This window comes from Crotalus tigris, unplaced genomic scaffold (genome assembly GCF_016545835.1).
Source record: "Crotalus tigris isolate CLP2741 ecotype Arizona unplaced genomic scaffold, ASM1654583v1 scf7180000017690.20705106771:4171800, whole genome shotgun sequence".
In the NCBI taxonomy this organism is placed as follows: domain Eukaryota; kingdom Metazoa; phylum Chordata; class Lepidosauria; order Squamata; family Viperidae; genus Crotalus; species Crotalus tigris.
In genome coordinates, this window is record NW_024096569.1 from 1,820,891 (window position 1) to 1,833,879 (window position 12,989).

The 12,989-nt window shown below is 50.6% G+C and overlaps 1 protein-coding gene across 4 annotated transcripts in view; it reads left to right on the forward strand.

Moving 5' to 3' along the window:
• Window positions 1–12,989, forward strand: part of CNTROB (centrobin, centriole duplication and spindle assembly protein) — a 63,571-nt gene that overhangs the window by 36,445 nt on the left and 14,137 nt on the right. For all 4 annotated transcript variants that reach the window (XR_005556088.1, XM_039337975.1, XM_039337973.1 and 1 more), the window contains 5 exons: window positions 448–564; window positions 664–762; window positions 4,171–4,386; window positions 9,790–9,936; window positions 11,107–11,240. Coding sequence is in view for 3 of the 4 variants with exons in the window: in XM_039337975.1 (XP_039193909.1) it covers window positions 448–564; window positions 664–762; window positions 4,171–4,386; window positions 9,790–9,936; window positions 11,107–11,240 (713 nt within the window). In the remaining variant the exon portion in view is untranslated. The remainder of the gene's footprint in view (window positions 1–447; window positions 565–663; window positions 763–4,170; window positions 4,387–9,789; window positions 9,937–11,106; window positions 11,241–12,989) is intronic.

Here is a 12,989-nt window from a genome sequence, read left to right on the forward strand (position 1 = left end):
CCTCTTCCTCCTCCTTCTCTTCCTCCTCCTTCTCTTCCTCCTCCTCCTCCTTCTCCTTCTCTTCCTCCTCCTCCTCCTCCTTCTCTTCCTCCTCCTTCTCTTCCTCCTCCTCCTGCTCCTCCTTCTCTTCCTCCTCCTTCTTTTCCTCCTCCTCCTCCTTCTCTTCCTCCTCCTCCTCCTTCTCCTTCTCTTCCTCCTCCTCCTTCTCTTCCTCCTCCTCCTGCTCCTCCTTCTCTTCCTCCTCCTTCTCTTCCTCCTCCTGCTCCTCCTCCTTCTCTTCCTCCTCCTTCTTTTCCTCCTCCTCCTTCTCTTCCTCCTCCTCCTCCTCCTCCTTCTCTTCCTCCTCCTTCTCTTCCTCCTCCTCCTGCTCCTTCTCTTCCTCCTCCTCCTCCTTCTCTTCCTCCTCCTTCTCTTTCTCCTCCTCCTCCTCCTCCTCCTTCTCTGCAGACTTTGGCCAAAGTGGTGGAAGGCTGGAACCAGCAGCAGGCCGAGCGGACGGTGGCCCTGCGCAGGTTGCAGGCCGAGAAGGAGGCGGCAGAGCAAGGGCTGGGCAAGCAGAAAGAGGTGGGTCTTACCACTGTGGTCGTAAGTCGAGGACCGCCTGTGCTTGTAAGGTTGGATCTCTCCTGAAGGATCTGCCGTGTCGGTTTTGTTCTTCTTTAGAAAATGTCGGACCTAGAAGGACGTCTCCAGCAGGCCTTGTCCGCCCTCAGCCGGGAACAGCAGCTGGCCAGCCAGTACTACAGGGAGAAGGAGATCTTGGTAAGAGAGGGAGAGAGAAAGAGAGGGAGGGAGGGAGAGAGAGAGAGAAAGGGAGAAAGAAAGGGAGAGAGAAAAAGAGAGTGGGAGAGAGAGAAAGAGAGTGATGGAGAGAAAGGGAGAGACAGAGAGCTAGAAAGGGAGAAAGAAGGAGAGAGAAAAAGAGGAAGGGAGAGAGAAATGAGAATGAGAGAAAAAGTGTGAGAGAGAAAAAAATTGAGAGAGAGAGAATGAGAGAGATAGAGACGGAGCGACAGAAAGAGAAAGTGTGAGAGAAAAAGAAAGAATTGAGAGTGAGAGAAAGACAGAGCGATAGAGAAAGGGAGAGAGTTAGAGAAAGAATGAGAAAGTGAGAAAGAAAAAGAATGAGAAAGAAAGAGAGAGAAAAAGAATTGAGAGAGAATGAGAGAGAGAGACAGAGCGACAGAAAGAGAAAGTGTGAGAGAAAAAGAAAGAATTGAGAGAGAGAGAGAATGAGAGACAGAGCGATAGAGAAAGGGAGAGAGAGAAAGAATGAGAAAGAGAGAGAAAAAAAAGAATGAGAGAAAGAGTGTGTGAGAGAAAAAGAATTGAGAGAGAATGAGAGAGATAGAGACAGAGCGACAGAGAGAAAGAGAAAGTGTGAGAGAAAAAGAAAGAATTGAGAGAGAGAGAGAATGAGAGACAGAGAGACACAGAGCGATAGAGAGAGAAAGGGAGAGAGAGAGAAAGAATGAGAAAGAGAGAAAGAAAAAGAATGAGAGAAAGAGAAAGTGTGAGAAAAAGAATTGAGAGAGAATGAGAGAGACAGAGCGACAGAAAGAGAAAGTGAGAGAAAAAGAAAGAATTGAGAGAGAATGAGAGAGACAGTGATAGAGAGAGAGAGAAAGGGAGAGAGTTAGAGAAAGAATGAGAGTGAGAGAGAAAGAAAGAATGAGAGAAAGAGAAAGTGTGAGAGAGAAAAAGAATTGAGAGAGAATGAGAGAGACAGCGACAGAGAGAAAGAGAAAGTGTGAGAGAAAAAGAAAGAAATGAGAGAGAGAGAGAATGAGAGACAGAGACAGAGCGATAGAGAGAGAAAGGGAGAGAGAGAAAGAATGAGAATGAGAGAAAGAGAGACAGAGAAAGGGAGAGAGGGAGAGAAAAAGAAAGAGAGAAAGAAAAAGAGTTAGAGAAAGAATGAGAGAAAGAGTGTGTGAGAGAGAGAAAGGGAGAGAGAGAGAGAGAGAGAGAGAGAGAGAGAGAGAGAGAGAGAAGGTGGGGGTTGGTTTTGAGGTCGACCTTGCATCAAAAAAGAGCCCCGACAGGTAGCGCCCACCCTTGCAATCTGTATATTTGGGGGGCGGGTCTTCAAACCCGGCTCCTTTTAAGACTGGTGGACTTCAACTCCCAGAATTCCCCAACCAGCCAGGTTTCCCCAGAATTCCGCGTGGATAGGACAAAGAATAAAGATGGCCGGGCTATTTTTCTCTCGCCATTTTTGATAGGGTAAATCTCTCTCTCTCTTTTTTTTAATAATAATTTTTTATTTTTCCAAACTCTCCCCCATACATATATCGTGATATTTATCAGATGTTAACGTACATTCTTTTTTACATTCATATATAAGATACTTTTAATAAAATGAAATAAATACACACACATGACTTTTGGCGTTGCTCGCCCATTTCCCCTTTCACTTGTATCCCCACTCCTTCTTCTCTCCCTTCTTTCTCCCTTTCTTCTCTTCCCTACTTCCCTCTTCTTCCTCTCCTCTTTCCTTCCTTCTCCTCTTCTCCTCCAACCTTCCTACTTCCTTCTCCCCTCCTTTACTCTTTTCTCTCTCCTCTCCTTTCTTTCCTCTCATCCCTCTTCAGATACAATTCAGGGGTAATGTCCGAGCAACTCCTCTCTCCAAATTTCCTATAGGGTTGTGGTTCTCAACCTTTTTAATGCCGCGACCCCCCCAACCGGTCGTAAGTCGAGGACTACTCAACCGGTCGTAAGTTGAGGACCACTCAACGGGTGCAGCACCGTTTGCAGAATGGGACTTTTGGCGGGCTCAGCAGGGCAGAGACAGCCTGGACAATTCCTATTGGCTTTGGAAAGCCAATAGAATGAGACTCTATTCAAGAGGGTCTCTTCGATTGGCTTTCCAAAGCCCATAGAATAAAAGGGAGGAGCACAGCTAAGGAAAAGGGGGAAAAAATGGCGGACTGCGTTGTTTGGAAATGGTCTTTTGACCCCAAATGGGGTCCCGACCCACAGGTTGAGAACTACTGCTATAGGGTAGATCTCTTCATAGACGGTGGGAAGGTGGTAAAGATAATAGATCTTGATTCGGCAAAGTGGGGGGGGGGGAAAGCTGGCTGGAGCATTCTGGGAGTTGAAGTCCAACAAACCTTAAAAGCTGCCGGGTTTGGGGACCCCCGTCGTAAACCCCACGGCTTCCCCAGCCCTGGATGGTTTGTTCCGTTTATCCGCCGATGAAGAATAACCGGTGACTATTAGCGGTATTCACTGGAAGTTAATTCACTGATTTATTACCAAGCCGTGGGATGGCTTGCCTCCATTAAATTGGGGGGGGGGCTGGACTAGAAGACCTCTAAGGCCCCTTCCAGCTCTAAATCTATGATTCTAATACAATCGGAGCAATGGCTTGCCTCCAGAAGTCGTGGGCGCGCCACCCCTGGAGGGTTTTTTAAAGAAGAAAACGGATTGTCTTGAGATGGACTAGGTTCTCCTGCCTGAGCAGGGGGCTGGACTAGAGGACCTCGAAGGCCCCTTCCAGCTGTAAATCTACGATTCTATTACAATCGGAGCAGTGGCTTGCCTCCAGAAGTCGTGGGCGCGCCATCCCTGGAGGGTTTTTAAGAAGGAACCGGACAGTCGCTTGTCTGAGATGGTCTAAGGCAGTGGTTCTCCACCTGTGGGTCGGGACCCCATTTGGGGTCGAACGACCATTTCACAGGTCGCCAAACCACGCAGTCCGCCATTTTTTCCCCCTTTTCCTTAGCTGTGCTCCTCCCTTTTATTCTATTGGCTTTGGAAAGCCAATAGAATAGACTCTCTTGAATAGAGTCTAATTCTATTGGCTTTCCAAAGCCAACAGGAATTGTCCAGGCTGTCTCTGCCCTGCTGAGCCCGCCAAAAGTCCCATTCTGCAAACGGTGCTGCACCCGTTGAGTAGTCCTCGACTGACGACCGGTTGAGTAGTCCTCAGCTTACGACCGGTTGGGGGTTGCGGCATTCAAAAGGTTAAGAACCACTGGACTAGGCTCTCCTGCTTGAGCGGCGGGCTGGACTAGAGGACCTCTGGGGTCCCATCCAGCTCTCTGTCATTCAGTAAACCAGGGTTCAGCCCAAACCGAGAGCCCAGCCTTTTTACCTGCAAAGCAGCGGCCCAAAGCTGAGCCTTTTTCTATTCCCCCCCCTCATTCCCCTCCCCCCCAGGAGAAGGAAAAGTCCAGTCTCTCCTGCAGCTTGGAGGCCGAGCGTGTCCGGGCCCAGAGCCTGGAAGCCGAGTGGGATTCGGACCGGCGCCGGCAGGACGCTCTGCGGGCCACCCTGGAGGAGCAGCAGAGGAGCTGGGCCCAGCGGGAGAAACAGCTGGAAGAGCAGCGCCAGACGGCGCAGGAGGAGAGCCGGCTGCATCTGGAGAAGGAGAAGGTGAGGGCGGGGCGAGGGGGTGTGTGTGTGTCTCTCTTCTCGGCCCGCCTAGCCTGACCGGTGCGCCTCAGGGGCTGCCCTCCGCAGCCGGAGGCTGGACTTGAACTCGGCCCCGAGCTGTTGGCGACCGTTTTGGCATCCTTGTTTGTAGAAAGGGGTGGGGTGGGGTGGGGTGGGGGGCACAGAGTTAGCCCCTTCTTGGGTTGACGTCCAGGTAGCCCCACCGACCTCTTGGCTCTGTGGTGAAGGGGAAGGCGAGGTCCTGCAGCTGTAAGAGGGGGCAGTGGGAGCACTGATGGTGTAGCCTAGTTGGGTAATGAAAGGTCTGCAGGAGCATGCTCAGAGCGCATCAAGGATCACCCAAGTCTCCCTCCCTCCCTCCCTTCTTTTACATTCCTTCCTTCCTCTATATTCCTTCCTTCCTTCCTTCCTTCCTTCCTTCCTTCCTTCCTTCCTTCCTTCCTTCCCTCCCTCCCTCCTTCGTTTCTTCCTTCCTTCCTCTACCTTCCTTCCTTTACATTCTTTCCTTCCTCTATATTCCTTCCCTCCCTCCCTCCTTCCTCCCTCCCTCCCTTCCTTCTTTTACATTCCTTCCTTCCTCTATATTCCTTCCTTCCTTCCCTCCCTTTCTTCCTTCCTTCTTTTACATTCCTTCCTTCCTCTATATTCCTTCCTTCCTTCCCTCCCTTCCTTCCTTTCTTCCTTCCTCTACCTTCCTTCCTTTACATTCTTTCCTTCCTCTATATTCCTTCCCTCCCTCCCTGCTTCCTCCCTCCCTCCCTCCCTTCCTTCCTCTACCTTCTTTCTTTTACATTCCTTCTTTCCTCTATATTCCTTCCTTCCCTCCCTTCCTTCCTTTCTTCCTTCCTTCTTTTACATTCCTTCCTTCCTCTATGTTCCTTCCTTCCTCCCTCCCTTCCTTCCTTCTTTTACATTCCTTCCTTCCTCTATATTCCTTCCTTCCCTCCCTCCCTTGCTTCTTTTACATTCCTTCCTTCCTCTATATTCCTTCCCTCCCTCCCTCCCTTCTTTCCTCCTTCCTTCCTTCCTTCCTTCCTGCCTCCCTGCTTCCCTCCTTCCTTCCTTCCTTCCTTCCTTCCTTCCTTCCTTCCTTCCTTCCTTCCTTCCTTCCTTCCTGCCTCCCTTCTTTCCTCCTTCCTTCCTTCCTTCCTTCCTTCCTTCCTTCCTCCCTCCCTCCCTCCCTCCCTCCTCCCTCCCTCCCTCCCCCTAATTCCTTCTTCACCAACATCTGGGCTTCCTCCGTCCTGGCAGCTGGGGAGAGCCAGCTCCTCACGGGAGAGCGGGGGGGGGGGGGGGGGCGCCACACCCACCCAATTGTGCAGGGCCGAGGGCCTTTCCCAGGCCGGGCTGCCCCTGACCCCACCCTGGGAAAACTCCCTCCCTCTGCTGCTCCCCCAAGGAAGGAAGGAAGGCAGGAAGGGCAGCCTGGCCATGGAGCACCAGGGCTGGGAGGAACTGCAGCTGATTGGGCCTCCCGGCGCGGAGGGGAAACGGCGGCCCTCCCAAGGTGTAAGTGCCGGCTCTGCCTTGCAAGTCAGGGGTGAAGAGGCGGCTTGGCCAAAGCACCGGCCCCGTCGTTAAACTGAGGATTCCGGTTCGAAGGTGAAGTTAGAGCCCTAGCAGCAATGAAGAAGCAGTTTGGGTTGCTGGTGAAGGCACTAGGAGACGGGGAGTTCTAGTCCCACTTTAGCCATGAAAGCTGGCTGGGTGGCTTTGGGCCAGTCACCAGGAGACGGTGAGTTCTAGTCCCACTTTAGCCATGATAGCTGGCTAGGTGGCTTTGCGCCATTCACCAGGAGACGGTGAGTTCTAGTCCCACTTTAGCCATGAAACCTGGCTAGGTGGCTTTGGGCCAGGAAACTATGAATTCTGGTCCTGCTTTAGCTCTGAAAGCTGGCTAGGTGGCTTTGGCCCAATCAGCAGGAGACGGTGAGTTCTAGTCTCACTTTAGCCATGAAAGCTGGCTAGGTGGCTTTGCGCCATTCACCAGGAGACGGTGAGTTCTAGTCCCACTTTAGCCATGAAAGCCGGCTGGGTGACCTTGGGGCAACAGACTATGAGTTCTGGTCCTGCTTTAGCTCTGAAAGCCGGCTAGGTGACTTTGGGCCAATCAGCAGGAGACGGGAGTTCTAGTCCCACTTTAGCCATGAAAGCTGGCTAGGTGGCTTTGGGCCAGGAAACTATGAATTCTGGTCCTGCTTTAGCTCTGAAAGCTGGCTAGGTGGCTTTGGGCCAATCACCAGGAGACGGTGAGTTCTAGTCTCACTTTAGCCATGAAAGCTGGCTAGGTGGCTTTGCGCCATTCACCAGGAGACGGTGAGTTCTAGTCCCACTTTAGCCATGAAAGCCGGCTGGGTGACCTTGGGGCAACAGACTATGAGTTCTGGTCCTGCTTTAGCTCTGAAAGCCGGCTAGGTGACTTTGGGCCAATCAGCAGGAGACGGGAGTTCTAGTCCCACTTTAGCCATGAAAGCTGGCTAGGTGGCTTTGGGCCAGGAAACTATGAATTCTGGTCCTGCTTTAGCTCTGAAAGCTGGCTAGGTGGCTTTGGGCCAATCACCAGGAGACGGTGAGTTCTAGTCCCATCTTACGCATGGCTGACAGTCCCTTTCTCTCAGCCCGACCCACCCCAAAGGGTTGTCGTTGTGGGGGAAATAGGAACAAGAAGGAGGTGTCAGTATATTCACCCTCGAGTTACTTGTAAAGACAGGATAAAAAAAAATCTTAATACATAATAAAGGCAAGTCTGGATTAATACCGTGATTTCTTGGGCGCCTTACCTGCCTTTCCCAGGTTTTACTCTGCTTGGCAAGTTTCTAGCCCTCAGTGATGAGTTCTTTGAGCTTCAGAAGGAAAAGGCAGGGAAAAAATGGGGGGAAAAAAGTCAAAGTGGTGAAAATAAGGACGTGTAGCTTTAAACTGTTTCCTGGGAGTGTTTTTAAGAAGTTTCTTAAAGGGAACGGCATTCTTTATTGCAATGTTTCTCAACCAGGGCCGTTTGGAGAGAGGTGGACTTCAACTCCCAGAATTCCACAGGCCGGCCAGCCAGCTAGGCTGGCTGAGGAATTCTGGGAGTTGAAGTCCACCCATCTTTTAAACTGTCACAAGTTGAGAAGCACTGCCTGATTGGCTGAGCTGGTTTCTGGAATGTGTAAAACAGGCGTCTTCCAAATGGGCCCTTTGAGGACTGGTGGACTTCAATTCCCAGAATTCCTCAGCCAGGCACTGCCTGGCTGAGGAATTCTGGGAGTTGAAGTCCACCAGTCCTCAAAAGGCCCAGTTGGAAGACCCCTGGTATAAAATATATTAATGCCAGTTTGTGTGTCTGAATGTGGAAGCGGACCCCAGGGTTTTCTGACTCGGTACTTAACGGTCGCCCTCAACTATCCTGCCAATGGGCTGGCTGGGGATACTGGGGGCTGTAGTCCACACTTCTGGAAGGGGAAAGGGTTGGCCTAAAAGTGTAATTTCTCCTTCAGTGCAGGAGGCCAATTCGGTCGGCGCACGGACCTGGCCTCGGAGGTCCAGGAGGCCATCAGCAAAAGTATTTCTGCAGGGCTGACCTGCAAGCCTCTGATCCTGCCTGAGCAGGGGGTTGGACTAGATGACCTCCAAGGTCCCTTCCAACTCCCCTTCTTCTTCTTCTTCTTCTTCTTCTTCTTCTTCTTCTTCTTCTTCTTCTTCTTCTTCTTCTTCTTCTTCTTCTTCTTCTTCTTCTTCTTCTTCTCTTTCTTCTTCTCCTTCTCTTTCTTCTTCTCCTCCTCCTTTTTCTTCTTCTCTTCCTCCTCCTCCTCCTCCTTCTCCTTCTCCATCTCTTCCTCCTCCCCCTCCTCCTCCTTCTTTTTCTTCTTCTTCTCCTCCTCCTCCTCCTCCTCCTCCTACTCCTCCTTCTCCTTCTTCTCTTCCTCCTCCTCCTCCTCTTGCTCCTCCTCCTTCTCTTCCTCCTCCTCCTTCTCCTTCTCCTTCTTCTTCTCTTCCTCCTCCTCCCCATCCTTCTTCTTCTTCTTCTTCTTCTTCTTCTTCTTCTTCTTCTTCTTCTTCTTCTTCTTCTTCTTCTTCTTCTTCTTCTTCTTCTCTTTCTTCTCCTTTTTCTTCTTCTCTTCCTCCTCCTCCTCCTCCTTCTCCATCTCTTCCTCCTCCCCCTCCTCCTTTTTCTTCTCCTTCTCCTCCTCCTCCTCCTCCTCCTCCTCCTCCTCCTCCTCCTCCTCCTCCTCCTTCTCTTCCTCCTCCTCCTCTTGCTCCTCCTCTTTCTCTTCCTCCTCCTCCCCATCCTTCTTCTTCTTCTTCTTCTTCTTCTCTTTCTTCTCCTTCTCCTTCTCTTTCTTCTCCTCCTCCTTTTTCTTCTTCTCTTCCTCCTCCTCCTCCTTCTCCTTCATCTCTTCCTCCTCCCCCTCCTCCTTCTCCTTCTTCTCTTCCTCCTCCTCCTCCTCTTGCTCCTCCTCCTTCTCTTCCTCCTCCTCCTTCTCCTCCTTCTTCTTCTCTTCCTCCTCCTCCCCATCCTCCTCCTCCTCCTCCTCCTTCTTCTTCTTCTTCTTCTTCTTCTTCTTCTTCTTCTTCTTCTTCTTCTTCTTCTTCTTCTTCTTCTTCTTCTTCTTCTTCTTCTCCTTCTTCTTCTCCTTCTCCTCCTCCATCTCTTCCTCCTCCCCTCCTCTTCCTTCTTTTTCTTTTCCTTCTCCTTCTCCTTCTCCTCCTCCTGCTCCTTCTTCTTCTCCTCCTTCTCCTCCTTCTTCTCCTCTTCCTCTCCTCCTCCTCTTCCTCCTCCTTCTTCTCTTCCTCCTCCTCCTTTTTCTTCTTCTTTTTTTCTCTCCTCTTCCTCCTCCTTCTCCTTCTCCTTCTCTATCTCTTCCTCCTCCCCCTCCTCCTCCTTCTTTTTCTTCTCCTTCTCCTTCTCCTCCTCCTGCTCCTTCTTCTTCTCCTCCTTCTCCTCCTTCTTCTCCTCTTCCTCTCCTCCTCCTCTTCCTCCTCCTTCTTCTCTTCCTCCTCCTCCTTTTTCTTCTTCTTTTTTTCTCTCCTCTTCCTCCTCCTTCTCCTTCTCCTTCTCTATCTCTTCCTCCTCCCCCTCCTCCTCCTTCTTTTTCTTCTCCTTCTCCTTCTCCTCCTCCTGCTCCTTCTTCTTCTCCTTCTCCTTCTCCTCTTCCTCCTCCTCCTCCTCCTCCTTCTTCTTGTTCTACTTGTTGTTGTTGTTGTTGTTGTTGTTGTTGTTGTTGTTGTTCTTCTTCTTCTTCTTCTTCTTCTTCTTCTTCTTCTTCTTCTTCTTCTTCTTCTTCTTCTTCTTCTTCTTCTTCTTCTTCTTCTTCTTCTCCTCCTCCTCCTCCTCCTCCTCCTCCTCCTCCTCCTCATCATCATCATCATCTGCTTCTCTTCCCCCCCCCCCCGGTCTAGATGGTGGCCCAGCGGGAAGCTCAGAAGGCTCTGGACGTCCAACAGGCGTTGGCCAAAGTGCAGGCCGAAATGCCGGGCCTGCAGGCTGACCTGGAGGCAGCACGGCGCGAGAGAGACTCCTTGAAGATGGAGCTGAGCTTGCTGAAGGTAACGGGGGCCGCAACCCGCCCTACCCAAACGTCGGTTGGTTGGTTGGGGATGGAGGCGTAAACCAGGATTGGGGGCTTTGCTTGGACCCCTGTGGCTTTGAAGGGGAGGAAGGACTTCTGTTGAGAGGAGGGAGCCTCGTCGTCAACTGAGCTCCGGGGTATCGGAAGAACGGTCTTGCCCCGACAGGACCACCCCCTCCCCGGCCCATTCGTTTTGCCAGGAGGGGCGCACTGCGGATCCCAGCAGCCGAGGGATTTCAGCCGGCGGGGTCTAAGCCAGCGGTTCTCAACCTGTGGGTCGGGACCCCATTTGGGGTCGAACGACCATTTCACGGGGGTCGCCAAACAAGGCTGTCTGCCATTTTTTCCCCCCTTTTCCTTAGCTGTGCTCCTCCCTTTTATTCTATTGGCTTTTGAAAGCCAATAGAATAGACTCTCTTGAATAGAGTCTAATTCTATTGGCTTTCAAAAGCCAATAGGAATTGTCCAGGCTGTCTCTGCCCTGCTGAGCCCGCCAAAAGTCCCATTCTGCAAACGGTGCTGCACCAGTTGAGTAGTCCTCGACTTACGACTGGTTGGGGGTCGCGGCATTAAAAAGGTTGAGAACCACTGATCTAAGAGGAGTCTTGTCTGCTGGAAAGTGGGAGACGGTGAGTTCTAGTCCCGCCTTAGCCAGCTAGGTGGCTTTCGGCCAATCACCAGGAGACGGTGAGTTCTAGTCCCGCCTTAAGCATGAAAGCCAGCTGGGTGACTTTGGGGCAATCCCCAGGAGACGGTGAGTTCTAGTCCCGCCTTAGGCATGAAAACCATCAGGGTGGCTTTGGGCCAATCCCCAGATGACGGTGAGTTCTAGTCCCGCCTTAGGCATGGAGACCAGCTGGGTGACTTTGGGCCAATCACCAGGAGACGGTGAGTTCTAGTTCCGCCTTAGCCATGAAAGCTGTCTCCTCCTCCACCTCCTGATGACATTCCCTAGTTGGATCATGAAACGTCTGCCAGCGAACAGCCAAGCTCAGAGAGCACCAAAGACCTCAGTCCTCCTCCTCCTCCGCCTCCTGATGACATTCCCTAGTCGGCTCGCGAAACGTCTGCCGGCGAACCGCCAGACTCAGAGGGTCTCCCCCCCCCCCGGACCCCGACTCTTGACGTCTCCCCTTTCTCTTTGCAGGCCCGTTTTGAGGCCCAGAAGGCCAAGCTGGAGTCAGAGCTGAAGGTGGCCTTGGAGCAGCGCGTGACTGAGCGCCTGGCCGAGGTTCACGAGGACAGCCTGCGCCAGATGAGCGCCATGCGGGAACAGCACAGGTGGAAGGACGGGGGGGGAATCCCTCTCCCCCTTTGCCCTTTCTTTCTTTCTTTCTTTCTTTCTTTCTTTCTTTCTTTCTTTCTTTCTTTCTTTCTTTCTTTCTTACTTTCCTTTCTTTCTTCCTTCCTTCCTTCCTATCTTCCTTCCTTCCTTTCTTACTTTCTTCCTTCCTTCCTTCCTTCCTTCCTTCCTTCCTTCCTTCCTTCCTTCCTCTTTCTTTCTTTCTTTCTTTCTTTCTTTCTTTCTTTCTTTCTTTCTTTCTTTCTTCCTTCCTTCCTTCCTTCCTTCCTTCCTTCCTTCCTTTCTTTCTTTCTTACTTTCCTTTCTTTCTTCCTTCCTTCCTTCCTTCCTATCTTACTTTCTTTCTTTCTTCCTTCCTTCCTTCCTTCCTTCCTTCCTTCCTCTTTCTTTCTTTTTCTTTCTTCCTTCCTTCCTTCCTTCCTTCCTTCCTTCCTTCCTTCCTTCCTTCCTTCCTTCCTTCCTTCCTCTTCTCTCTTCCTCTCCTCTTTTATTCTTCATCTTCTTTCTCTTTCCTCCCTTCCTTCCCTTATTCCTCTCACAGTCCTTTCTTCCTCCCCCTCCTTTATTCATCTTCTTCCTTCCTTCCTTCCTTCCTTCCTTCCTTCCTTCCTTCCTTCCTTCCTTCCTTCCTTCCTTCCTTTCTTTCTTTCTTTCTTTCTTTCTTTCTTTCTTTCTTTCTTTCTTTTTCTCTCTCTTTCTCTCTTTCCCCTGCTTCTTGGCTTTGATCGGCCGTTCAAATATTTTTTTGAAACCGTCTTGGTTTCAAACTCCCCTGCTCAAATGTGGCTTTTATTTTTATTCTATTCTCCTCCTCCTCCTCCTCCTCCTCCTCCTCCTCCTGGGGACATGAAGAGGTGGGCTTCTTTCTTTTCTCCCAAAATCCAGGGTCTTGGAAGGGGCTCCCGTTTCTGAACTGAGCAGGTGGGCTACCCAGTCTCTCTCTCTCTTCCCTCCCCTTTTCTCCCTGCACTGTCTCCCCCCCCCGCCCACCTTCCGTTAGGAAACTTGAATTTTGCACTTGTGCTTCATCCACAATTCGAAGAGATGGGGGGGGGGGACTGCAGGTGTGAGCAGAGCACGTGGCAGCCTCTCTTGCTGTTGCTTGGGAGTGTTTCGTCAGTTGCGGTTCAAAGCCACGATTCCCCTCTTTAACTGTTAGGGGGAGTAGAACTGCGTTTTGCGGAACAATGAATAAAATCAGTGTCTAAAGGAGCATTTCTCAACCTGGAGCTACCTTTGTCTTGGAGAATGGGGAAAAGTGACTTTAAACAAAGATTGGACAACCGTTTGTCCAGAATGATATAGGACCTCCAAGGTCCCTCTAGAGCAGTGTTTCTCGGCCTTGACAATTTTAAGGTATGGGGATTTCAACTCCCAGAATTCCACAGCCAGCAATGCCTTAAAATTGTCAAGGTTGAGAACACTGGATTAAAGCAAAAGCTGATCTGACGGCTGGGGAATTCTGGGAGCTGAAGTCCACCCATTGTCAAGGTTGAGAAACACTGCTCTAGATCTGTGTGTGTGTGTGTGTGTGTGTCTGTCTGTCTGTCTGTCTGTCTGTCTATCTCTAGTATATCTATCTATCTATCTATCTATCTATCTATCTATCTATCTATCTATCTATCTATCTATAGCATATCTATCTATCTATCTATCTATCTATATCTAGTATATCTATCTATCTATCTATCTATCTATAGCATATCTATCTATCTATCTATCTATCT